We start from the raw sequence: 24,654 nt of genomic DNA on the forward strand, positions 1-24,654 counted from the left end.
ACCTTAGTTAGGAACCCTCATTCTACTTGTAGACTAAGCCCTAGAAATGACATTTGATCAGAATGCCAAGGAAGCTCTATCACTGCCCATTACTAGCTAGGGTGACAGGTATTTTTACATAGTTGCTGTGTGACATTTGTATGTATAACAACTCACTAATGTGCTAGCCTGTAGATGCATTCAGATTACCTAAATGTTATGTCTCACAAAATAAATGGATTTTGCTGTTGCAATGAGATTTTGTTATGTTGGATATTGCCAGGCTAGTGTAAAACTACATATTTTCTAAAAATGTGCCAAGAATTTTTACTTTATAGTCTTTCTTTCCCACACAGGGCCTTATTTTGCAGCCCAGGCCAGCAATGAACTCTTGATTCTCCTGCTCCAGCCTCCACCTGTGGTTGTCTCCCCCCCCCCCATCCCATTCACGGAATACTGGGAGTACAGGGCAGGGACCACTGTAATTTATAATTAATTAATTTTATTTTATTGCCAATCCTGGGACTTGAACTTTGGGCCTGAGCACTATCCCTGAGCTTCTTTGGTTCAAGGCTAGTGCTCTACTACTTGAACCACAGTGTCACTTTTGGCTTTTTTGAGTAGTTTATTGGATATAAGAATCTCATAGACTTTCCTGCCTGGGCTGGCTTCTAGCCACAATCCTCAAATCTTAGCCTCCTGAGTAGCTAGGATTACAGGCACAAGCAACCAGTCCCTAGCTCCCGCTATTATGTATTATATGTTACATATGAAAATATATAAGCAAATTCTATTTAGGGGCAATACTGGGGTTTGAATTCAGGGTCTTTTGCTCTACTACTCAAGCCACACCCTAGTCCTAACATTTCTAAATCCAAAGTTAAAGGAGTGGTTATTTAAAGTATTAGTTAATACCACAGTTTTACACAACCAGACAAAATATACAACTTAGAATTAACTGTAACAGAACTTGATCTAAATCAGCACCGACTACTAAAATTTCACTCAAAAATTAATCACTAGGCTTAGTTCCTCTAACACAATTGGCACTGAGAAATATTTGTTTTCTGTTCTTTTGGGAGGGAAAAACAGGAGTTCAATACAAACTAGAATGCTTCAGTAAAATTTCAAAAAGGATCAAAGTATAGAATTCTCTGTATTCTTGCCCTCCCTCCCCTGCAACCCAGACTGGGGCTTGAACTTGGAACTTCATGCTCACTTAGCCTGCTTGTTCATGGCTGGCACTCTACCATTTCAGCCACACCTCCAGCTTGGCTCTTTGGGAGATGGAGTCTCTAGGACTATTTTGTTGGCTTTGAGCCTTGATCCTCCAAGTTTCAACCTTCTGAGTAGCTAGGATTACAGGGTGAGCCACCAGTTCCTGGCTTGGTTTTAGTTTTTAGGGCAAGGACCTTCTTTCTTTTCTTTTTCAATTAATTCAATATGCTATTAATCACCAACCATACACCAGTGAGAAGTTAGACATGTTAGGCAAGCAAGTACTCTAGAGCTGAATTTCCTTATTTTTTCCAGGTAGTTGTGATGCTGCCAGAATTGAGCCAGCAATGAAGTGACATTAAATATGGAGATGCCCATATTTAATTCTAGCCCCCACTTTGAAAAGCCCCAGCTTCCTATACTGTGCCACTAAGAGTTGTCCATTTTAGAGCTCACCTTCATACAGGTTTGCTGCTCATACCAACATACCATTATTCAGATGCTTTTCTGAGTTCTTCTATCAATTATTATTATAGAATAAAATTCTACCTCAGTTTTACTCCAAGCTAATACCCACTACATGTGAACTCTTTCTTTGATAAAATTATGCAGATGTAGATGGACAAACAGATCCACTCCAGGAATCCTTTTTACTTGGAATAAATTGTCAGCTATGTATTTATTGAGAACTAAAATGTAATCAGTCCAAGGTAGATGGTCTCTGGAGCCTGACTGCCAGGGTTCAAATGTCAGTTCTGCTACGTACTAGAGGTGTGACCTTGGGGGTGTTCCTAAATCTTACTGGACTAGTGGTTCCCATCACACCTTACCTCACATAACAGCTTCACTCACTGGGTTGTTTTGAGTATAAGTAATAATGCCAGGGCTGGGAAGGTGGCTCAGTGGTAGAGCACCTTGCATGCATGAGACCCTGAGTTCGATTCCTCAGCACCACATAAGCAAAAAGAAAAAAGCTGGAAGTGGCGCTGTGGCTCAAGTGGTAGAGCACTAGCCTTGAGCTGAAGAGCTGAGAGACAGCGCCCAGGCCCAGAGTTCAGGCCCCACGACCGGACCCCCCCCCCAAAAAAGAACTCTGAGCCCGTGAGTGCAGAGAGACTGGTGGGTGAGCAACTTCTCTCTCCTGCCCTGTTCTCTCTAAACAAAGTGCTTTTAGCCATGCAAGGAGCTGTGTGGTTCTTGATGAGTAAGCCCAACAGGGAAGAGCTATTCGTCTGTAAGTGGAAGCTTTTTGGCAGTAGCTGCAGGGTATATTCTCCATCAGAAGCATTATGTAAGCCTGGGTCTTGCATTCCCAGTGATAAAATGCTTATGCAGTATTACAACTAATTAAGTCACAATGAAGTCTAATCAATAAAGGCTCGGAAATATTGTCCACAAGAGATCTCTATGCACTCACCATCACTGAAGTTTTTTTAACTGTAAATTAATTTTCATTCAGTTAAATAAACAATCTTGCTATGTTTCCTAGCAGGTGGTAAACTAGAGGAATAGGGCAAACTAAGCCTTAACACGTAGGTATCCCTTGGTTGAAAAAATATATAGTTAGTGAATAAATCTGATACTCATAAACATTTAAGTTGCTACCTTCTAGTAGGAAGAGAGGGGGGTCAGTAACAGCACTGTTGACATGTATGGCCATCTAGGTTTTCTACTCTGTAATAGCCCAGAAAAACAAAGTTTTATCCTCTGACCCTTCCACAATTTAGGCTGGAGGTTATCTAAAGGATGTGCTCTGAGATCTTATAAGAAGTTGAACTCCTAAAACACGGGTCTGAACCCAATCTGTTTTGCCTGGAACAACAAAAAAATGCCAACTCTATAGTAGATTGACATTGTTTTAAAATTTCAAGTCACCTGGGCTGGGAAGGTGGCTCAGTGGTAGGCTGCTTGCCTTGCATGCATGAGGCGTGAGTTGGATTCCTCAGGACCACGTAAGCAGAAAAAAGCAGGAAGTAGTGCTGTGGCTCAAGTCATAGAGCACTAGCCTTGAGCTTGAGAGCTGAGGGGCAGTGCCCAAGCCCAGAGTTCAGGCCCCACGACCACCACCACCACCACCAACAAAACAAAACAACAACAAACTTCAAGTCACCTATAATCTACAAAATAACCCAAATAATAAAAACATATAAAAACCAATTGGTCTATTGAATAAACAATTCAGACCACCTTGAGTTACCTAGGCAGGAACAGGTGGCTCACATTTATAATCCTAGCTTCTCAAGTGGCTGAGCTACAAGGATTGTGGCTTGAAGTCAGCCTAGGCAAGAAAGTCCATGAGACTCTTATCTCCAATTGACCATCAAAAAGTCAGAGTGAAGGTATGAGGGTAAGGTTCAAGACGTGGAGAGCCAACCTTGAGAGAAAAAGCTAAAAGACAGATATGGAGTTTAGTACTGGCACCAAAAAAAAAAAAAAAAAAATTAAGGGTGATTTTTTTCTTAACTTGCCATGTAGGCTAAAGATGGCCTCAAACTCTCAATCTTCCTGCTTCAGTATCCCAAGTGCTATGATTACAGGCATGTACCACCACACCCGACTTTTACAGCAACTTTTTAAAGATCACTGTAGTTACTATGTTACTACTATGCCAAAGGTACAAAGACTAAGGAAGGAGACCAGTGAGCAAGAGACTTAGAATAACTCAGATGAATGATGTTGGTGGCTAGATTCCCAGAATGATATAGAGTTGGTGCTGGTTAAAAGTCAAATTCAAGGAAAGCTACATATTCTTAGGTAGACATTGGTCATAGTATTTTATAAACATAGACTCCTTTGAGCACTGTAACAACTCTTTATGAGATGTTAACATTGCCACCCTCCTTTTGCAGGTGATGGTACTGAGGCTAGGAAATACTAAGTGGCAGAACTAGAAGCTGAACCTAGACAGTGGGGCTCCAACAACATTCAGCATTTAATCGGATGTAAAGAGAGAAAAAAAAGGTCAATGAAAGGTTTTGGTGTGAGCAACATGGAGGAAGTGTTGTTAACTTGGATGGGGATAACTGAGGAAGACAGCTTCAACGGGAGAAATATCTCAGACCTGTCAAGTTTGCCTAGGCAGCAGGTGTCCACCTGAACTGATACCTCAGGTTAGATATCAAAGTAAGATGCTGTTGAATTGAGGACATGTATTTGAAATCATCAGTGTAACACTGAGTACAACAAGATGAGACCACTCTTGGGGCAGTCAGGGACTATGCACTGGAACATACTAGTGTTCAGAGATGAAGGAATTAAAGAGGGATCGTCTACAGAATGACTAGTGTGGAAATCCAGAGTCTGCTTGTCTGAAAGCAAAGTGAAGACAAATGTCCCAAGAGAGGAGCGAGGAGTTGTGGAGCTTCTCAGTCATGGAAGAGGACCCAGAACTGGGTGCTGGATTTACAAGTATGGCTTTGGTGGATCACAGGAACAAGAGCCTAAACCATGTGCTATGAGAGGAAGTGAGTGGAAGGCAATGAGAAGAAAGAACTAGAGCACTTTTCAATTATTGTATGTTTTAATTTTTCATAACAAATCTTGAGAATCCCACACCCCCAAATCAGACCATGTCATTCCTCTGTCAAACCCTCCAATTCTTCACATTTCACTCATAGTAAAACAAGCCTTTCCATCAACTGACTAGCCCTCCGTGGGGCTTCCCTTACCTCTGTGACCTTCCTTACCTTGTGCTGCCACCCTTCCCTCCTAAGCACACATCCATCAGGTGCTCAAGTGTTGGAGCACATTCCCTCCCTGGGGTTGCTGCAGGGGGGGAGGGGCACTCTCACACAGTCTCACTGTCTTTCAGTCTTTGCTCAAATGTCTCCTTCTCTGACCACACCCTTCCAGACCATCTCCCACCACCAACCAGCCTGAGCAGCTTCCCTATTGCATTCAGCAGTATCTCATATACAACTAAGTCATCAATTCTGAAGAGACACAAAGTTAAATCTAGTCCACATTTCTACTTATTTTAAAGTGCAGTTCCCATGTACTTATATTTTGCTGCCAATTCAGTCAACATATATTCTTTAAAACGAAAACAGATGATTAAGCAAAACCCAGTTCTATCCTGAAAATGTCTACATATATATGTACATATATAGCTATATACATATATACGGTGGAAAATGTTGTACAATCAGGCATGATGGTGCACACTTGCAATCCCTGTACTTTGGAGGCTGAGACAGGAAGATTGTGAGCTGGAGGCCAGTTTAGACTACATATCAAGACCCTATCTCAAACCCCCTAATTAGTCAAAAACAAAAATCCCAGTAGATGCCAAGTATCTGCTAAATGTAGACTTTGGGTATCTGTTTTTGGTGTTAAATTTTTGCAAGGACTACTTACCCTACTGCCCACTTCTTTAAAAAAATAATATTATTTGAGTCTAGTTATCTATGACACAACCAAAGAAATGAATGGCATGAAGACTAAAGCCTGCTTTCCCCTTAGCATTTTGTTATAATGAACAGGAGTAGGGGACAGGAATTTTTATTGCATCACTACTGTGGAATGGGTCTACTGACCCTTTACATACATTATTTAACTTAGTCCACATAGCAGTTTATACTTTGAGGAAGCTAAAGCTCTGACAGACTTAGTAATAGGCAGGATCCAAATTCAAACACAGGCAAAGCTGTGTGATGATGCCAACGCTGGTCCTCCTCTTACCAAACCTTGCCTCCTGCGGGTGTCAGAACAGCTAACCAGCAGTAAGAAAGGTTGTTTAAGTATGTCATTTCTCCACCATTACAAAACCCCTGGGATAACAAAGCATGTCTCAGTTTCCACGAACCCAGTAGTAGCTGTGTGCTGACAAGTTCCTTACCTGTGGACATAAAAAATGGGATGCGGAACTTTCCACTGAGCACCCGGGCCCGCAGGTTCTGCAGCGTGCTCCCGTCAAAGGGCAGGGCACCGCACACAAGCACATAAAGGACAACGCCAAGACTCTGCACCCCAAACAGAGAGGACCAACAATTAATCCACCAGAGGAGACAAGAGAGGCTGTTACAGTTGTGAAGATGGAGAGTCACACAACAAAGGATGGAAGTCTTCTTTTTCTTTTCTTTTTTTTTTTGCCGGTCATGGGGCCTGAACTCTGGGTCTGGGCGCTGTCCTTCAGCTCTTCAGCTCAAGGCTAGCGCTCTACCACTGGAGCCACAGCACCACTTCCAGCTTTTTCTGTTTATGTGGTGCTGAGGAATCGAACCCAGGGCCTCAATCTTGCAAGGCATGCACTCTACCGCTGAGCTACCTTCCCAGCCCCGAAGTCTTCTTTTTCTATGACATACCATGCAGCAGTGTGGAGGCCAACCTGCATCTGAACAGTTAGCTCAACTCTGCCTCCAGACCTGAATTTGGGGTAAGATCCCCAATTTTTCCCCAGGGCTTGTTCAGGCATAAGGCATGCCGCAACGACAAAGAATAATGTCTGTTCTTGGTAAGGGTGCCCAGCCGCATTGGCCCTTGGGCTTTTTGTAGATGTGAAAGGGTTGGTTTGAAACCCAAGGCTCAACCCCTAAAATGAGTGCTGGAGAGAAGACTGCATGCAGAATGGGGAGTGGAAAGAGTGTGTGACCATGCTCTCCACTCACATGCAGTGCTGAGCGTCCTCCAGGACGAGGATGGGTGCCATCTGGTGATGGGCTGGCTGGGAGTAAGAGAAGGCAGCTACTCACCCAGATGTCCACCTTGGGCCCATCGTACTCCTTTCCTTCAAAGAGCTCGGGAGCCGCATAGGGAGGGCTGCCGCACCATGTCTTCAGCAGCTGCCCAGGAGTGAAGAGGTTACTGAAGCCGAAATCTAGAAAGACAAATGGACACGGCTCGTGTAGTCATTAGATGAACGTTTGGAATCGTCAGGTTTGAATATAAAATTCAAAAAGAGAATGTTTGAAGCTGGGTGGCTCACACCTATAATCTTAACTACTCAGGAGGATCTAGGTTCAAAGCCAGCCTGGTTAAGAAAGTCCCTGAGTCTTATCTCCAATTAAACACCTCCAAAAAAGCTGGAAGTAGAGCTGTAGGTCAGGTGGTAGAGCACTAGTCTTGAGCAAAAAAGGCTTGGGGACAGCACCCAGGTCCTGAATTCAAGCCCCAGGGCAGAGAGAAAGTAGAGAAAGAGGAGAGAGGGAGGGAGAGAGGGAGGAAGAAAGAAAGGAGGAGAGGAGAGGGAGGGAGAATGAAATGAAATTAGTGGGTAGATCAGTGGTAGGGAGTTTGCCTACAGGTACTCCAGGCCCTAGCTTTCATCCTCAGTGGAATAATGGAGGGGACTGGATGACTGATGTTAATATAACAAGGACTTATAGGCTGCTTTTGTTTTTGTTTGTTTTTTAAAAGCACCGATTCTTCACTTAGTCCTGCAGACTTCCAAAAGAAACTAAAAGTAGGAAAAAGACATTCAGTCTCTCTATCTGCTTCCATTTTATATCTGTCTCCTTGCTCAATCTTTCTCTAGTACACTGACTGACCTTGGGCTCCAGGAACAAAAGATCTGACAGATAAATGTCTTGAGACAAGAGTGGAATCTACCCCCAGGCAGCTGTGGCTCTCCATTATTGTGACAAGGTCTGCCTGGCCCATCCTGAGATGCAGTGACCAACGAAACCACAGATGACCAAGACTGACTGGCTCTGCATGCTTCTCAGTCTGTGTGTCTCTCTCTAAAACCTGGGAGCTCATGTCAGTACCCCCTGAAGACAGGGCTCACGACTCTGGTCCCCTAACCTTCCTGGTACAGCGATAACATACTGGATGAAAGTTCCTTCCCTGCTTTTCACCGTCATTTTTTTTTTCTGAAGAACATGTTAACTTATTTTCAAACTGAACGAGAAGGTTTATAGTTTGGCTTCAGCTCCCTCCTACTATTCTAAGGGGTGGAAAGAGTAGGAGTGAGTCTTTAGGAGAAATACTAAGAACATGAGCCATCATCAAAGCTTGTTTCCTTTGACACTGTTTTCTTTGTGAAGATTTACTGTTCAGACTATCAATAAACAAACTTGTGCCATTAAGTTTGTGCTTCTCCCCCTCTACAAGGAGGAAAATGTTAACAATCATAGACAAGGCATTAGGAATCCAACATGAGAAATATCCTATATAATGGATCTGCTAATTAGGAAAATTTATAGCTAACCTGTTTAGGCCCTGGGCTTAGACTGTTAATAGATACAGAAACTATCCCTACTTCTCATCAGCATGATGGGAAAGAGGAAGGCCAGTCATGAAAAGGACCTGGTGCAGGTAGATCCTTGCAAACCAAGTTTTAGAGTTGTCTTTCTACATTATTCCCAAAGACTTCTAACTCCTAGATCTCCTTTCTTTTTTTTTTTTTTTTCTTTTTTTTGGTCAGTCCTGGGGCTTGAACTCTGGGCCTGGGCGCTGTCCCTCAGTTCTTCAGCTCAAGGCTAGTGCTCTACCACTTGAGCCACAGTGCCACTCCCTAGATCTCCTTTCTTGAGCCTTTTAAGAACTTACTATCCATTCTCTTCAGAAAAACCTTGGTAATGTTCAGTGTATGCAGACCTTAGGTGCAAATTAAAGTTTTTGTGTTTCAATACTTGTAGAATAGCCAAGAGTGGTAGCACACATCATAAGATTGGGAGCCTGAGGCAGGAGAAATATGAGTTAGAGGTTAGCCTAGGCTATTTAGTTTAACCCTGTATAAAGGAGGGGGGAAAAATTAGTTGGTAAGGCTTTACATTCAATTTCATTCATAGGCAACATCAGTTAAGTACTCATTGTAACAAACATCATGTTAGGTATTATGAAAGAGTTTAAGAACAAAAGAGTTCCTAAAGAAGTAGAGGAAGAATACATCTTTACAAGAGAGACAGGTGTTTCATTTTGTTTTGTTTTAAAGGAGATAGAAGAATAGGTCTTATGTGTAATATGTGAGTATAGATAAGTAGGGGACATTTCTTATAGGGACTCAGGAAGACTTCAGAGAAGTCATTTCTGTCCATTGATGAATGAAAATATTTAGTTTCCCATTGCTGTCATGATTCTAATTGTGGTCCTGACCTCCAAACCCCTGTGATCAGTAAGATAATTTTAGAAGTTTGGAAGGAATGACTAGGAGGGAGAAGCTCTAGTAGCTGGCCCACTGCCATCGTTAATGTGAGAGGAACTAGCAGCCCAGAGGTTCAGGAGAGGACTAGCCCAATTAGTTTATAGAAGTTTAATTCTGTGACTCTTTGAGGTTCTGCTGTATATTAAAAAAAAAAAAAAACCCACACAGTAGAGACCAGGATAAATAAAACTATGTCCCCTGCATTCGTTCACAAACTAGTAGAGGGTATAAATACATAATACCACTAAGTATACTGTAAGGCAGAGTGATGGCTGGAATGGAGAGGTATAAACAAAGGGCTGTGGAAGCATGGAGGAGGAAGCCATTAGCACGATATTTTCTGCAGGAAATCAGTTAACACTTTATACAGGAAGTAATATTTGACTAGACCTTGAAAATAAATGATATTTTAAAGGTGGAAAGAGAGGAAAAGGCCTGGCATAGAAAGGAAATGGCTTAAGAAAGAATGTAAACACAGGATGTTAACAGTCTACTAATGCTAGAGATAGACAGGAAAGGTGAATTGGGGCTGGGCAGAGAAGGCCCTTTAAAGACAATGCTCAGAGATGAGACTTTGTGGTCAGCTCATGGCAGCCACCAAATGATTCTGAGAAAGGAAGTAATAGCATATGATTTATATCATCCAAAGCTTTGAGATGAAATGATGCCGATAGTAAGGAAGCATCAATCCACAGCTTCTCACCTTGAGAAGATATGAAATGAGTGGTAGGAAGGTGCCTAGGCCAGCCTTAAACTGTGATCCTTTCAATTGTCACCCTCAGAAGTAACAACAAGCCTTGGAACAGAAAGATCCTAATCACTCCTCTAAAACCACAGGTACTTAGTCATTTGGAAGAACTCTGGAGGGCTGAACTATCCCAGCTCATCAGTCTTGGGAAGAAAAAGGGAGAAGGCTTGGGATCATTCTAATGGCTTGCTTTCACGGAACAAGTACTATCAACCATACTATCACATGCTCAAGTTCAGTTCACATGGCCCAAGATGAAGAACAGTATTAGATCAAACATTAGTAAATGTAATGATAACTTCATGAATTTTTTTGAATTTTTTTTTTTGGTCGGTCGTGGGGCCTGAGCTCTGGGCCTGGGCACTATCCCTCAGCTCTTCAGCTCAAGGCTAGCACTCTACCACTTGAGCTACAGCGCCACTTCCAGCTTTTTTCTGCTTATGTAGTGCTGAGGAATCGAACCCAGGGCCTAATGCATGCAAGGCAAGCACTCTACCACTGAGCCACCTTCCCAGCCCTATAATGATAAAGTTAAATTAAGCACAGAACAAGAACAGTACAAAAATAACATGGAAACTTAAGACATTCAGTGCTTAATACACAAATGGGAGGGGAGGGAATGGGAGGGGAAAGTGGGGAAGAGGAGGGCAAGGGAGAGGAGGGCAAGGGAAGGGATGAGAGGATTCAGTGTTAAGTTCAAAAGGTTAAGTAAATATGCTGGTAGTTTTGATATATACTAATAAATGCCAAAGGAAAGGGTAAAGACCTTTCCAGAATATCTGTTTTTACAATAGGGAATGGGTAAGTAAAGTAAAGCAATCATTAAACATGATGACTACATATGGAATAGCATGGGGAAATTCCTGATTTAAATGTAAAAAGTCAAAAGCAGCATGTAAATTATACATACACTGATTATAATTATGGAAAACTTACACTGGAAAAAAAGCAAAGATAAATCCATTCAACAGGATGACAGGCTTAGAGTCTCAAAGACAGTCTCAGATGACAGTCTCAAATTACAGTTTGAATATTTAGAAATCTCTTGCTCAAATCTCTTGTAATTAATTTTTTGAACATAAAGATTTATACATCATCTTGAATACAAATTAAAACACTGAACCATTAATTTCAGATAATTCTCAAATGCCAAGGTTGATTTAAAAAAAATGATGTCTGTTAGTGTTTATCTGCGGGCAATGGGAAGGATTAATGTCCTTATCATGTAAAACAGTCTGAAGAGTTTCAGGAGAAGAGAATGAGAACATGAGGCGTGGGTTAGGATGGGTCTCCAACACAGCAGAAGCTGTGATGTGGGGAAGTGTCCCTCCAGCCACGTGGCCTTTGCTCACTTACTGCTCTACTCCTAATTGGTTCTTACCATAATTTGTTAAGTCTCCTTCCCAATGCCCAACACCCTAGCTGGTTAGCATTTGTCTGCAGCCTGAAATGGCAATTTAAAACCCGTTCTCTTAATGCACAGCAGCAGACTTTAATTTGAACCATATGTCTGTCTTTCAGGATGGTTTAACTACCAGAGCTTACTACACCAAGTATGAGAGCTGAAATTCTTTATCCTAGGCAGGATCTTCAGCCTGGGGCTATATAAGGGTTATATATTGAATCCCTAAAAATAAGGCTATCATTAACTGGCTATGTGTAATGTGGTAAGGGGAAGAGGGAGAAATGAGTGGCATTAATTTAAAAATCAGAACAAAACTGCAACAGGAAATTTTCTTATTTGGTCCACCACTTCACAGCAATACCCTTGACTTCTTTTTTGGCTGACCAAAAAACAATCCAAAGCAGATGTAAAGAGATTCAGCAGTAAGCTACAGCAGCCAAGCCCTCTAGGAGTACCCGAGTTTCCCTTCCCTGTATAAACTTGGAAGAGCAGAGAAAAAAAGGAAAAAAGGAAAGTGGGAAGGACATTTATCTATCCTATATGAAGAACTGGACCAGAAAACACTGTGACAAATTTTCATTTTTTCAAATCAGAAAGCTTTTGAGGACCCACAACCTCAACAATTGCCATCAGAGACAAAGACCAAAAGCAGAAATAATTCTGCCCTTGGCTAATTTCTCAATGGACTGGCAGGGAAGTGGAGGACTTTGGTGTACTTGCTAGAGGTGACTCAAAGAGCCAGTGATTAACACCAAGAGAAGATCCTTATGTAAACAGGATTTAGACTGCTATACAGACTGTTAAAATGGAATATGACACAGATAAGGGAGCTGTTTTTCTTTTCTTATACTGTATTAGTGGACTAGAAATCATGTCACCTGAAGGTTCTAGAACTGAACAAAACAAGAGTCAGAATTATGATGAGTGATGGTGTGCTTCAAAGCCCCTAGGAATCCTTTCAATCTTAAGAACAGGCCATGGGAAGTCTTCAGTTTTTAGAAATCCGTTCCAAACCCTGGCTCAACTTCCTAACTAGGGGCTAATAAAGAAGTAATGCCAAAAGCTACTGCTGACAGACCGAGGATATTTACACAAGAGAAAACTTCATTGTTGGAAACAAGAAATCAACTTATTTCTGGGGGTGGGGTTGATACCGGCAAGAGATTGGCATTCTCAGGGGTAGATCTGGTATTTTCCTCCAACACACTTAGCAGACAGGATCACTAAAAACCCTCGCTATTTGTATATATTATAACCCAACCTTCTGCATTCTACCCTTCTGAAAAAGCCAGAAGCCCCCAAAACTTCATCATCAGAGAGACACTTTCTACAAGCCATGCAAATGGAATCCACTAGAATTCTTGAAAATATTAAGTGAGTATATTATAATCATATTTCTAAATTATATGAAGGTAGAATTATGGAAACTCAATTATCCAATCAGGTAACTTCCCCCATACAAGGGCTTGAACTTAGTTCCTTATGCTCTTACTCATGGCTGGTGCTCTACCACTTAAAAGCCTCATTTCCTGCCTAATTTTTTGTAGACTAACTGAAGTTAGAGTCTCTCAGACTTTTCTGCCTAAGCTGGCTCTAAATCTTAATTTTTCCAGGTCTCAGCCTCCTGAAAGCTAGGATTACAGGAGTAAGCAACTGGTCTGGAGTTCAATCTGGTAATTTTCTAATATACGATGCAGTAAAATTTCCTTAAATTTTCAACAGAAAATTTTTTTCAACAAATTTAAGATATCAAACGGAAATATAGTAAATGGGTATAACAACTATTTGTTTATCTATGCTTTTTCAAGACAAGGTCTCCTTTCATAGCCCAGGCTGGACTTGAACTCATAATCCTCATGCCTTAGCATCTCAAAGGCTGGGATTTCAGGTGTATAGCACCAGGCACAGCTCATATTTTGTTTTGTTTTGTTTCTAAAAGATAAAAGGATAACAAGTTTTAGGCAGTAAATAACATTTTTAATTAAAAATAATGCACTAAAATGTTGGTAATATATTGAATTTTACTAAATACATGTGTGTATACATTTTATATAAATGTAGTATGTACATATTATGAATGCTTGAAAATTTTCAAAATTGTCGTTTTTCTGCAGCTTCACTAAGATGCTGATAAATTTCTTTTGTTCTTTTCTATGTCCTTCTCTCTTTCAATTGTCATCCTTCAATTCTTTTGTTTTCTAGTTATCACCTAAATAAGTGATTTGCAATTAATAGATGATAGCATGGAGATCCTGGAAGCTGAGAAGAAGCAACAACAATTTCAAGGTACACAAACCAGATGTTTATGTAAGAAAAGCCTATGGCTGGGGAGAATTCTTATCCCAGCTTCTCAAGTCAGCATGTTTACATATCCTCAAGTGCAACCTTAGGATGCCAAGTGGTACAAAAGCTATAACCTGAATAGAATGTGTCTTGCTGGAACACATCCTAGGTTAAACTAAGTTAGTAATCTTAATATTAAAACAAATAGAACACAAAACAGGGGTTGGGAAGGTGGCTCAGTGGTAGAGCGCTTGCCTTGCATGCATGAGGCCCTGGGTTCGATTCCTCAGCACCATATAAACAAAAAAGAAAAAAAGCCGGAAGTGGCGCCGTGGCTTAAGTGGTAGAGCACTAGCCTTGAGCTGAAGAGCTGAGGGACAGCGCCCAGGCCCAGAGTTCAGGCCCCACAATCGGACCCAAAAAAAAAAAAAAAAAAAAAAAGAACACAAAGCCGACAAGAATGTTAAAGTTAAAGCTTGTGATTAAAAGTTTGTTTAAAGTAGGTCACCCCAGACCATCCTTGTCCCCACTCTGTATGAGTTCATTCCCTTCCCTGTGTGGGGAACCATAGTGGGGAATCTGAGACATTCTGGGAACACAGTTATGGTGAGTAAGACTCTACAAACAAAAAGTTGTTCTTGATCTTAGTAGGGTGTGATTGTTTTTCAAGATCGCTAAGACTCCACTCAAACCCCAAATCTACAATTGATACTAAATGGATGGCTTGTGTTTTTAACTTTTTTTTGAGAGGCTTAAGCACTGCCCTTTAGCTTTTTTGCTGCTGCTCTGCCACTTGAACCACAGCTCCACTTCCAGCTTTTTTTTTTTTTGCTGGTTAATTGGAGATAGGAGTCTCATGGATTTTCCTGCCCTGGCTGGCTTTGAACTCAGATCCTCAGATCTCAGCCTCCTGAATAGCTAGGATTAGGAATGTGAGCCACTGGCACCCAGCCGATTTCCCCCCCTTTTTTAAAAAAAGAGATGCAATGGACAGCACTGAGGTCAAATTCTTCCACAGTACCTTAAATCCAGGCACTCTGGAAATTCTTTCCAAAATATTGGCGTTTCCGTAGCTGCCCTCCAGATCTCTGCTATGTACTGGCTGCCAACTAAAGCAGAAGCACGGGAGCGGAAACTGCCTCAGGGAGCCATTCTGGGAGTCGACATTTAAAGGGAAAAGTTTCCAACTCCCTTAGATTAAAAAAAAAAGTTTCCATAATTTTCAAAACATTCTCATAATATCTGATTCTTTGAAGGACCTTTTCTTCAGGAAGCCAGCTACCTTTCAGGGTTTTTTTTTTTTTTATCTTTTTTTCTTCTTGTAGTACTAGGATTTGAACGGAGGGCCTCATGCCTGCTAGGCAGGTACTCTATCACCTGAGTCATGCTCCCAAGCCCCAGTTGTTTTAATTTTATTACTTAACCTCTGGGGAAAGTTCTAGAATTTCTTTCAAAGAACAGTGTACCCAACATTAAAAAGTAAGACATCATTTTTGCTGGCAAAATTGCTCATGCCTGTCATTCCACTAATGCAGATGGCTATAAGCAGGAAAAATGTGGTATAAGGCTGGTCCCAGGCAAAAGTGTAAACTCTACCTAAAACTTAGTAAAAAGGGCTGGCTCAAGGAGTAATGTACTTGCCTAGAAAGCACAGGCCTTGAGTTCAAATCCTGGTACCATCACCAACAGCAACAAAGAAAATGACATTTTTATTTAAAGTTTTAGCACAATCTCCACTCAAAATATAGCTTTGAAAGTGCCTTCTTTTGGCTCGGGTATTTGATTGGTTATCTAGTCTCAGAAATTCTCCCATGTTTGTCCCCTTGTACTTGTTAATTTCTGCCTTTCCGTATCGATTATCACCACCCTCAAGCAAGATTTTTAACATCTGGCAATCACTGACTGGTCTTCTATTACTTTTCTGTCCCCGCCCATCTTTTTTCCCTATCTAGTCTGAAGTTAACTTATTATGCCTTATACTCAAGCAATCTCATAACCAAGTAAAAACAATAACTCTACCATGTCATGCACGAGTCCTCTACTTTATTTTAGAAGGGGGGATAATGTACCATGTGCATTCTCCTCAGCTCATGCTGCTCCAACTTAGCTTCCCAAAATAAAACCTCACATCCTCCCCTGTGGTGTACAACTGGCCTTTGCCAGTTCTCCTCCCACTTCCTTTTATGGTCTAGTCATGTGACCTTTCTCCCACCTCTCAAGTCCGTTAGGTTCATCTCTCTCAGGCCTCCACGCTGCTCTTCTTAGGCTCAGAGGCTTTGACTGTCCTAGATAACTAGATATCCAGTATCTCACCACAAGGCATTCTATCACATTATCAGATTCTATCTTCACACAGTCCTTAGAAGAGCTTCCTGGCCTGCGAGTACTGTCTATCAGTCCCCATCAGAATGTTAGTTCTAAGGGACTGTTTTATCCACTGCTGCATCTCCAGGGACTCAATCAGTGTCTGAACAAAGGAGATGCTGACTGACTAAGCCTCTGGAATTCTCATCTGTACCCTACTGGTCTTAACTCAAATGTTATAGCAAGGGCTATGTCTTTATCAGCCCTGGTCCAAAGTTATGATGGTACCTGTCACAGAAGAGGTCCATGCTAGCCAGTGGCAGTGGGAGGGAAGGGGAGAGGAAGGGGAGGGCAGGGAGGGCAACAAACAGGATATGGCAGGATATGGTTAGCATCCCTGAGGAATTCGCCGTTACAGAATTTTACAAACTCAAGTAGTTTCTTCATCCTCTACAATCCTGCGGTTATTAGGTTGTCCTGTTAACATGGTGAGGAATCACCACACAGCGAGGCATCGAACTCTAACCAGCTAGCACCAAGGGATCAAGTCTCAAGCTGAGAGTCATGTGCTGGCTCTCCATCCTTCACCTGCTTCTCCAGAATACCTCACACATAGGAAGCATGGGAAATAAAGGTCAGAAACGAAGAATCCTCTTCCCCAACAATGAAACTCCATATGGAAGAAGTTCACGTGAGTACCCTTTATAAGAAGAGGTGCCACTGTTCAAAAGTAAATGTACTCATGACCTGATTCTCGTAAATGTAACCCCTCTGCACATCACCTTTACAGTAATAAAAATAAAATAAAATAAATTTAAAGTTTTGAGATGGTTTTGTATGTGCATGCACATGTGCTGATACAGAACCTGAACTCAGGGCCTGAGTGGTGCTCCTTAGCTTTGCTCCAGTGGTACTCTATCATAGCTCCACTGATAAGAATCTTACAGACTTTCCTGCCCACGCTGGCTTTGAACTGCAATCCTCAGATCTCAGCCTCCTGAGCAGCTGGGATTACAGACGTGAGCCATTAGTACCCAGCTAAAGTTTTGGAATGATATATATGCCAGAAAATGAAGGGGTTCCAACGCTACGTAATAAACTGTACTGAAAACACCCACTGTAATGAAATTAAGTGATAAATGTGAATTTGCTTTATGAAGGGCTTTAAAGTATAATTTTGGTGATAGTCAACTTTTATAGCTCTACAGGTGTGCTGCCCATTGAGACAGTGAATCTTGCAGGCAGGAATGATATTTCAAACCACTGTTTCTCTTCTCTGATATCTAAGCTCGCAATCTTTTTGAACAACAGGTAAGTCCCAGATAACCACTGAAAATTCTTATTTCTGAAAACTTTGTTAACTTTACTTTTCCAAAATAAAGTCTTTTTTTGCTGAAAATGACCAATGCTTATTCTATATGATTCATGGCAGAAATATAATTTTAAAATTCTACAGTAAACAAGTTTGCTACTGTTATTAAGAAGAATTATTTTTTAATTCTAAGCCCAGGAAGTAAAGTTATTTTCCAAGGTTTCATTATCTAGAAGTAGAACAGAAATTCTCAGACAAGACTTGAAGCACAGAGAAGTGGGAAGTACTGAATGATGGCTAACTCTTTTTTTTTTTTTTTTTTGTCGGTCGTGGGGTTTGAACTCTGGGCTTGGGCGCTGTCCCTCAGCTCTTCAGCTCAAGGCGAGCGCTCTACCACTTGAGCTACAGCGCCACTTCCGGTTTTCTGGTGGTTTATTGGAGATAGGAGTCTCACGGTCTCTCCTGCCCGGGCTGGCTTTGAACCGCGATCCTCAGATCTCAGCCTCCTAAGTAGCTAGGATTACAGGCGTGAGCCACCAGCGCCCGGCTTTGATGGCTAACTCTTATAGCAGCTCTAAGTGCAGTGCCCAGGAGCAAGCTTGCTCTCTAGGATGGTACTAAACATAAACTGCCATTCTCTTACAAAAAGGAGAAAAAAAGCCACTTAATAGTAAACATTAGCATAAAGAAGACTTTCTTACATTTCTTAATTTGAATTATTATTAGCTCCAACTTAATTTGCTACTGTAACATAGAGTTTAAAAATAAAATACTGGGGGCTGGGAAGGTGGCTCAGTGGTAGAGCGCTTGCCTTGCATGCATGAGGCCCTGGGTTCGATTCCTCAGCACCACATAAGCAAAAAGAAAAAAGCCAGAAGTGGCACTGTGGCTCTAGTGGTAGAGCGCTAGCCTTGAGCTGAAGAGCTGAGGGACAGTGCCCAGGCCCAGAGTTCAGGCCCCATGACCGGACCCCCCGCCCCCCCCCCCAAAAAAAATAAACACTGGGGCTGGGAAGGTGGCTCAGTGATAGAGTACTTGCCTTGCAATGCATGAGGCACTGGGTTCGATTTCTCAGCCCCACATAACCAGAAAAAGCCAGAAGTGGTACTGTGGCTCAAGTGGTAGAGTGCTAGCCTTGAGCTGAAGAGCTGAGGGACAGCACCCAGGCCCAGAGTTCAGGCCCCACAACTGACAAAAAATAAATAAAAAAAGAAAAAAAAGATACTTTATAGTAACAGTATCTTCTTTCCTTTCAGTACAAAAGATCAAACTTACAATACCAGATAAGCATTTTCCCACTAAATTCCATCTATACTCTTACTTTTTTAAAAATAGGTTTCAATATGTAGCTAGCCTTCAATCTCACATTTTCCTGCCTCAACCTGCCAAGTGCTGGGACTATAGGAATGTGACACTTCACACAATAAGACTAACTATATCTTTAATATATAACTAATAACTAAGATGAACAAAGCTTTAATGTAATAATCTCTTGTTCTTAGCTTGGGGTGGTAGTCGTTTTTTAAAAAATCTTTTTCATGTATTTCTTTTTTCTTACTGAGATTTATAATATGTTATCAAAAATGACCCATTGAAAAGATCAAGGATCTAGAAATTACTTTTCGTTCTTAAAATTACAGCAGATTTCATTACCTATCTGACCTAATCCTGTCAAAACCATCCAACCTACCTCTCCATAATTAGTCATGTTCTACTTGGCTTCAACTGGAATCATTTCTCCCACTGGCCCATTAATTGCAAAGAAGACTTGGCAGGTAAGAATGGGAACTTCAATTGTATCTAATTTATGTGCAAGAAAGGAAGTTCAGGCAATGACTGAGATGCGGAGTAAGGGTGGCATGTAGGAGGGAAAAAAAAATAACACGAGCAAAGGTAGATACTGTGTCAGGCCACAAAAGCTAGGTGCTTATTTACTCCTTATGTGCTCTGAAAACAAGTAATAAAAATGTAAACACTGGGTTAACAAACTTAAAAATCTTGCCCAAGTATATGCACTAACATGCAGAGGGCCCTAGGCTGGCCGCCTGCACCCCAGAAATCCGCAATCATATCCAGCATGTTTAGACTCTTACTGTGACTACCTAGCTGGCAAAGAAAGCACTTAGGCACCTTGGCCAATAATGTAATAAACTTGAGCTCTCAACTCTCACCCTGCCAAGGAAGAAAATCTTTAGAAATGCATTTCACAAGCTGGGAACGTGGCTCAGTGGTAGAATGCTTGCCTTGCATGCATAAGGCCCTGGGTTTGATTCCTCAGCACCATATAGGCAGAAAAGGCTGGAAGTGGCACTGTGGCTCTAGTGGTAGAGAACTAGCTTTGAGCTGAGGGATAGTGCCCACGCCCAGAATTCAGGCCCCATGACTGACCAAAAAAAAAAAAAGAAAGAAAGAAATGCATTTCACACCTAAACTTTTCAAGGTAATTATATTTTTAACTGTATTTCAATCTTTGATATAAAACACATGCTTTTTTTTAAATCTGGGAGATAGGGGATATACAACGTAGTTCTGGGAAGAGTCTGACAACCAAAATGCTTTCTCATTTATAGTTTTTATGTGACCTGCAGTCACTTTTTTCTATCAATAGGTGGTGGGCTTGTATTTGTAGGCAAAATGTGAATTCAGCAAATGTGAAGCATGAGCAGATCAAGACAGTGAAAAGAGCATTTTGGGCCTAGTCAGATGAGTAGACTAGTCAGATTTGAGGCTGGCTTCAAAAACACAAATTCTGTTTAAAACTAACTGAGAGCCTGGTGGCATCAATAGCTAACGCCCATAATCCTAGTTACTAGGGAGGCTAAGATTTGAGGATCGAAGCCAGCAGAGGCAGAAAAGTCCGTAAGACCCCTCTAAAATATCAGCAAAAACACTAGACTGGAAGCATGGCTCATGTCATGAAATCTGGACATATATATTTATGTAAAGAAAAGAAAAACACTCAGAAAAAGCTTAGAGATAAGGTTCTTAATCTACTTTGAAGCATCTTAAGATGGGATAACTTTTAATAAAGCATTATATATGGGAAATATAATGCTTTATATACTTGAGAAATAAAAATAGCTAACTACTTGTATACAACTGTAAGATCTATTCTTATTAAATTATTATAAAATTTTGGCCTTTAGAAAGAGCAGGCTTTATGTTGCCAGCAAAGGCATAGACAAACCTTTGTCATCAAAGCTCAGAGGGCAAACAATTTTAGCAATTTCCCTTTCTACTTTATTTTATTCTTGATTATTCAAAAAAGATTCATCAACTAAAATAACAGTATTTAAAATATCACCCTTTCCTTTCTTTCTCCCTAGTTTAATGACTACTGATATTACATTTTTTTAATGTTTTTGTATCCATTTTCAAACTATTAAAAAAATTCCAGAGCGAGGGATGGTGGTGAACATTGACAATCCCAGCATTCAAAAAGAAGAGGCAAAAAGATCGAAGTTCTAGACCAGCCTAGGCTATAAAGTGAGACCCTGTCTCAAAAAAAAAAAAAAGAAACCCAAGGGCTATGGATGCAACCCAGTGGTAAAGTACTTGCCTAGCTGCAAAGGCCCTGGGTTCAATCCTGAGCACTGTAAAACATGAATGAATGAATGAATGAATGAATGAATGAATGAATGAATGAAACTCAGACTTGGTATGCAGCTCAGTGGTGGAACACAAGCTTAGTGTACACAGCCTAAATTTAATTCCTAGCAACCAACCAACAAACAAAAGCAGGTTTAATTTTTGCTATGTATGCATTACTTCTTTCTGAATAGATGGATTAGATGATCCTTTGCTTTAAGAACTCTAAAGGAAAAAGGCTCCTTTGTTCTCTGCACACCCTAGCACACTTCTCACCTGCTATTTTGATATTCAGATTGGCATCCAGAAGCAAATTTTCAGCTTTTAAATCACGATGAACAATGTTCCGACAGTGACAAAAATATACAGCTGTGACGATCTGTTTGAACTTCCGTCGGGCTTCCTTTTCTGCCATTCTGCCATGGGCCACCAGGTGGTCTGTGTTAAAGAAGAACACAGTCAGTTCTCTCTCTTTTTTTTTTTTTTTCTGTCGGTTGTGGGGCCTGAACTCTGGGCCTGGGCACTGTCCCTCAGCTCTTCAGCTGTCGACTAGCGCTCTACCACTTAAGCCTCAGCCCCACTTCCGGCTTTTTCTGCTTATGTGGTGCTGAGGAATCGAACCCAGGGCCTCATGCATGCAAGGCAAGCATTCTACCACTGAGCCACCTTCCCAGCCCCAACAGTCAGTTCTCATTCTGATGCTGATACAATTTCAAAAGGCAGACTATGAGGGATGCAAAGGGACCACACCAAACAATAAAAAAGTAAAATGGGCAAAAAGACAATACCAAACTTAGCAGTCCTAGTTGGTACTATTTGAGAAAAAAAAAAAAAAAACTCTTTCGAAATATCCAAAGTATTTTAAGTATAAATCCTGTTGTGCATGAGAATGCGCTCGCACCACCATAAGAAGTAAGTGTTTAGAGGATTGAATGGTATTGTTCAAGAATTCTAACATTCAACATCTTCCTCTTCATATCCCGATTGCCAAAGATTACATATACATGAACAAACACGCATGAAGATAAGTATCAAAAGTATTTTCTGTGTTAAAGGATGTTCAAAAAGCAGAGTCCCAGTAATCAATTGTTTTAGGAATGGGTAGACTTGTTGGAGAGAAAATTACCTTCTACCAGACTCCATTAGACTTCCTTAAAGCTCTATAATTTGACATAAAACATACTTCTCTGGTCACTTAGCAACACATCTTCATCTTTAAATCTGCATTTGTTGAGCTTCCCAAATGTTTTTAGAACCATGTCATTAATTTTTACAGATAATATCAACAGAAAAGCAAATGAAGCTTCTGCCAAGTTAAATGAAATTATTTCATTAGCTTCATTGCTAAGGTATAGCAAAATAATTTACATGTAACAAACAGTAATAGGCAAGTTATCTCAAAATTAAAAAAATAATTTGACTGATCCATAATTAATACAGCAAATTATTTTAAGTACCATCCAAAATTGGCAATATGTATACACTAAACCAATGACATATATACATTTTGAATGCATTTGTCATCACATGTACCCTGAGATAGTAATAAAGTAAAAAATAAACACTACAGATAAATGTACTGTTGTTTATCAACAGTAGTAGTTCATTACCACTACCTAGTTATAACCTAGTTGTTTTGGTGAAATCTCATACAACCTCAGAACTAATCAATAATCTTTTTTTCCCTTAGAATAAAAAGTAAATACATAGTAAAACCTGACTGTCAAGACTAAGAAATGAGAGAAAGGGCTAACAATCCATCAACAGTAAAGTTGGAAAAGAAATCAAACTATATTTTGACTACAAAATCCTGGAGTGGAAAACTATTAGTAAGTTGAGTATCTAGGAGTGGGGGAGATACAGATCAAGGCTACAGCATGTACTTTGCACGCTTGAGGCCCTGGGTTTGATCCTCAGCACATACATACACTTACAAGTCAATAATTTAGATTATTAAGAAAGACTACTCCAAATTTAGTGTAGGATGGCTGTAATCTCAGCAATGGAGAGGCTGAGGCAGGAGGATCATAGAGTTCAAGGCCAACCTGCACTAACGTTTCTAAAACAGAAAGAAAGGAAGAAAGGAAGAAAGGAAGAAAGAAAGAAAGAAAGAAAGAAAGAAAGAAAGAAAGAAAGAAAGAAAGAAGAAAGAAAGAAAGAAAGAAAGAAGGAAGGAAGGAAGGAAGGAAGGAAGGAAGGAAGGAAGGAAGGAAGGAAGGAAGGAAGGAGGAGGAAGAAAGAAAGAAAGAAAGAAAGAAAGAAAGAAAGAAAGAAAGAAAGAAAGAAAGAGTTCAAAAGAACTTCAAGAATGGTTGTAATTTATGTTTACTTATATACAAGATTTTGAAGTATGTCCTTCAAAAACAATCACTGCTATTTCCCAGGTGCCCGACTCAATAGAAAAAAGGAGAAAGAAGGCTTTATCCTAGATGTCAGAGGCCTGAAAGACAGCTTCCTATAGGGACTTAGATGAAGTGATAAGTGAGTACACACTCTGGTGTGTTTAGGCTTCTGAGAGAGCTGTCACATGAACTTTAATCCCTGCCTAGGGACAGTAACTTCACATAAGCTTACAGAACCGGACATCCATCCGATGCAGAGTGTTATATTTTAATTGAAGAGGTCATTCTCTAACAGTACCTGTGTCTCTGACCCCTTATTTCTCTTAAGAGGGGGCTAATTATTCTAATAATATGTTTTAGTTGCTAAACTTTGTCTAATTAAAGAGCTTTGAAGAGACAGCTATTCTTGAGAAACATAAAAATAAACTCTTATGAAGGTTTACCATCAGAAGCTCATTTGGGCAAGCACCCATTAATTAAAATGCCCAAGAGACATCCATCTGGCAGTAAACACTAATTACCAGAACACATCAAAGAGCTTCTTAAATGTGACAGAATGATTAATTTTGTGATTTCCAAAGTAATTGATTTTCTTTTATTTAAAAAAACTCTTTATAAATGTCTAAAGTATTTTATCATAGAGGCCAGGAGCTGGTGGAATGCAGCCGAGTTCTGTTTTATCTCCATAATGACACATTGGTCGTCCTTGGACAAAACATTTATACTGCCAATAACCCCCACCTCTGGGTCTGTTAACCAGAATTAACTCTCACATGGCATAGGCCTATAAGGGCTGGTATACTGGAATGAACTTTCACTTAAGAGTTACCAAATGTGACAAAACTTTAATTTTCAAAGATGTTTAAGAACACCTTTTTAAAGGTCTACTCAGTACTATACAGAAAATATTTAAGCCGGGCGCCAGTAGCTCATGCCTGTAATCTTAGCTACTCAGGAGGCTGAGATCTGAGAATCACAGTTCAAAGCCAGCCTGGGAAGGAAAGTCTGTGAAACTCTTATTTCCAATAAACCACCAGAAAACTGGAAGTGGTGCTGTGGCTCAAAGTGTCAGAGCACTAGCCTTGAGCTGAAGAATTCTGAGACAGTGCCCAGGCCCAGAGTTCGAGCCCCACGACCAAAACAAAATAAAATAAAATTTAAGTTTTTCATCAATAGATGACGATTCTGAATCATTTAAAGATAATTACTCTGCACATCAACTTCACTGTTAATAGTCCTAGTGGTAATACACTGGGTAAAATTGTAACTTACCTCACACATAAGTCAAACTACAATGCCCCCCCAAGTCACCTTCAATATTCCTGTAATTATAGATATAAAGTAGATACACAAATCACTTATGGTTTCTTGAGATGTAGCCATTGGGGTTTG

General features: G+C 40.5%; 1 protein-coding gene across 3 annotated transcripts in view; it reads right to left on the reverse strand.

Annotated features, from left to right (window-relative positions):
- The window catches only part of Sik3 (SIK family kinase 3), a 181,032-nt gene that overhangs the window by 39,856 nt on the left and 116,522 nt on the right, over positions 1-24,654 (reverse strand). For all 3 annotated transcript variants that reach the window (XM_070038536.1, XM_070038535.1, XM_070038537.1), the window contains exons 4-6: positions 21,197-21,358; positions 6,888-7,012; positions 6,035-6,158 (exon numbers count right to left, since the gene is read on the reverse strand). In XM_070038536.1, the coding sequence (XP_069894637.1) occupies positions 6,035-6,158; positions 6,888-7,012; positions 21,197-21,358 (411 nt within the window). The remainder of the gene's footprint in view (positions 1-6,034; positions 6,159-6,887; positions 7,013-21,196; positions 21,359-24,654) is intronic.

This window comes from Dipodomys merriami, unplaced genomic scaffold (assembly GCF_024711535.1).
Source record: "Dipodomys merriami isolate MVZ:Mamm:240054 unplaced genomic scaffold, mDipMer1.0.p SCAF_29, whole genome shotgun sequence".
Lineage (NCBI taxonomy): Eukaryota > Metazoa > Chordata > Mammalia > Rodentia > Heteromyidae > Dipodomys > Dipodomys merriami.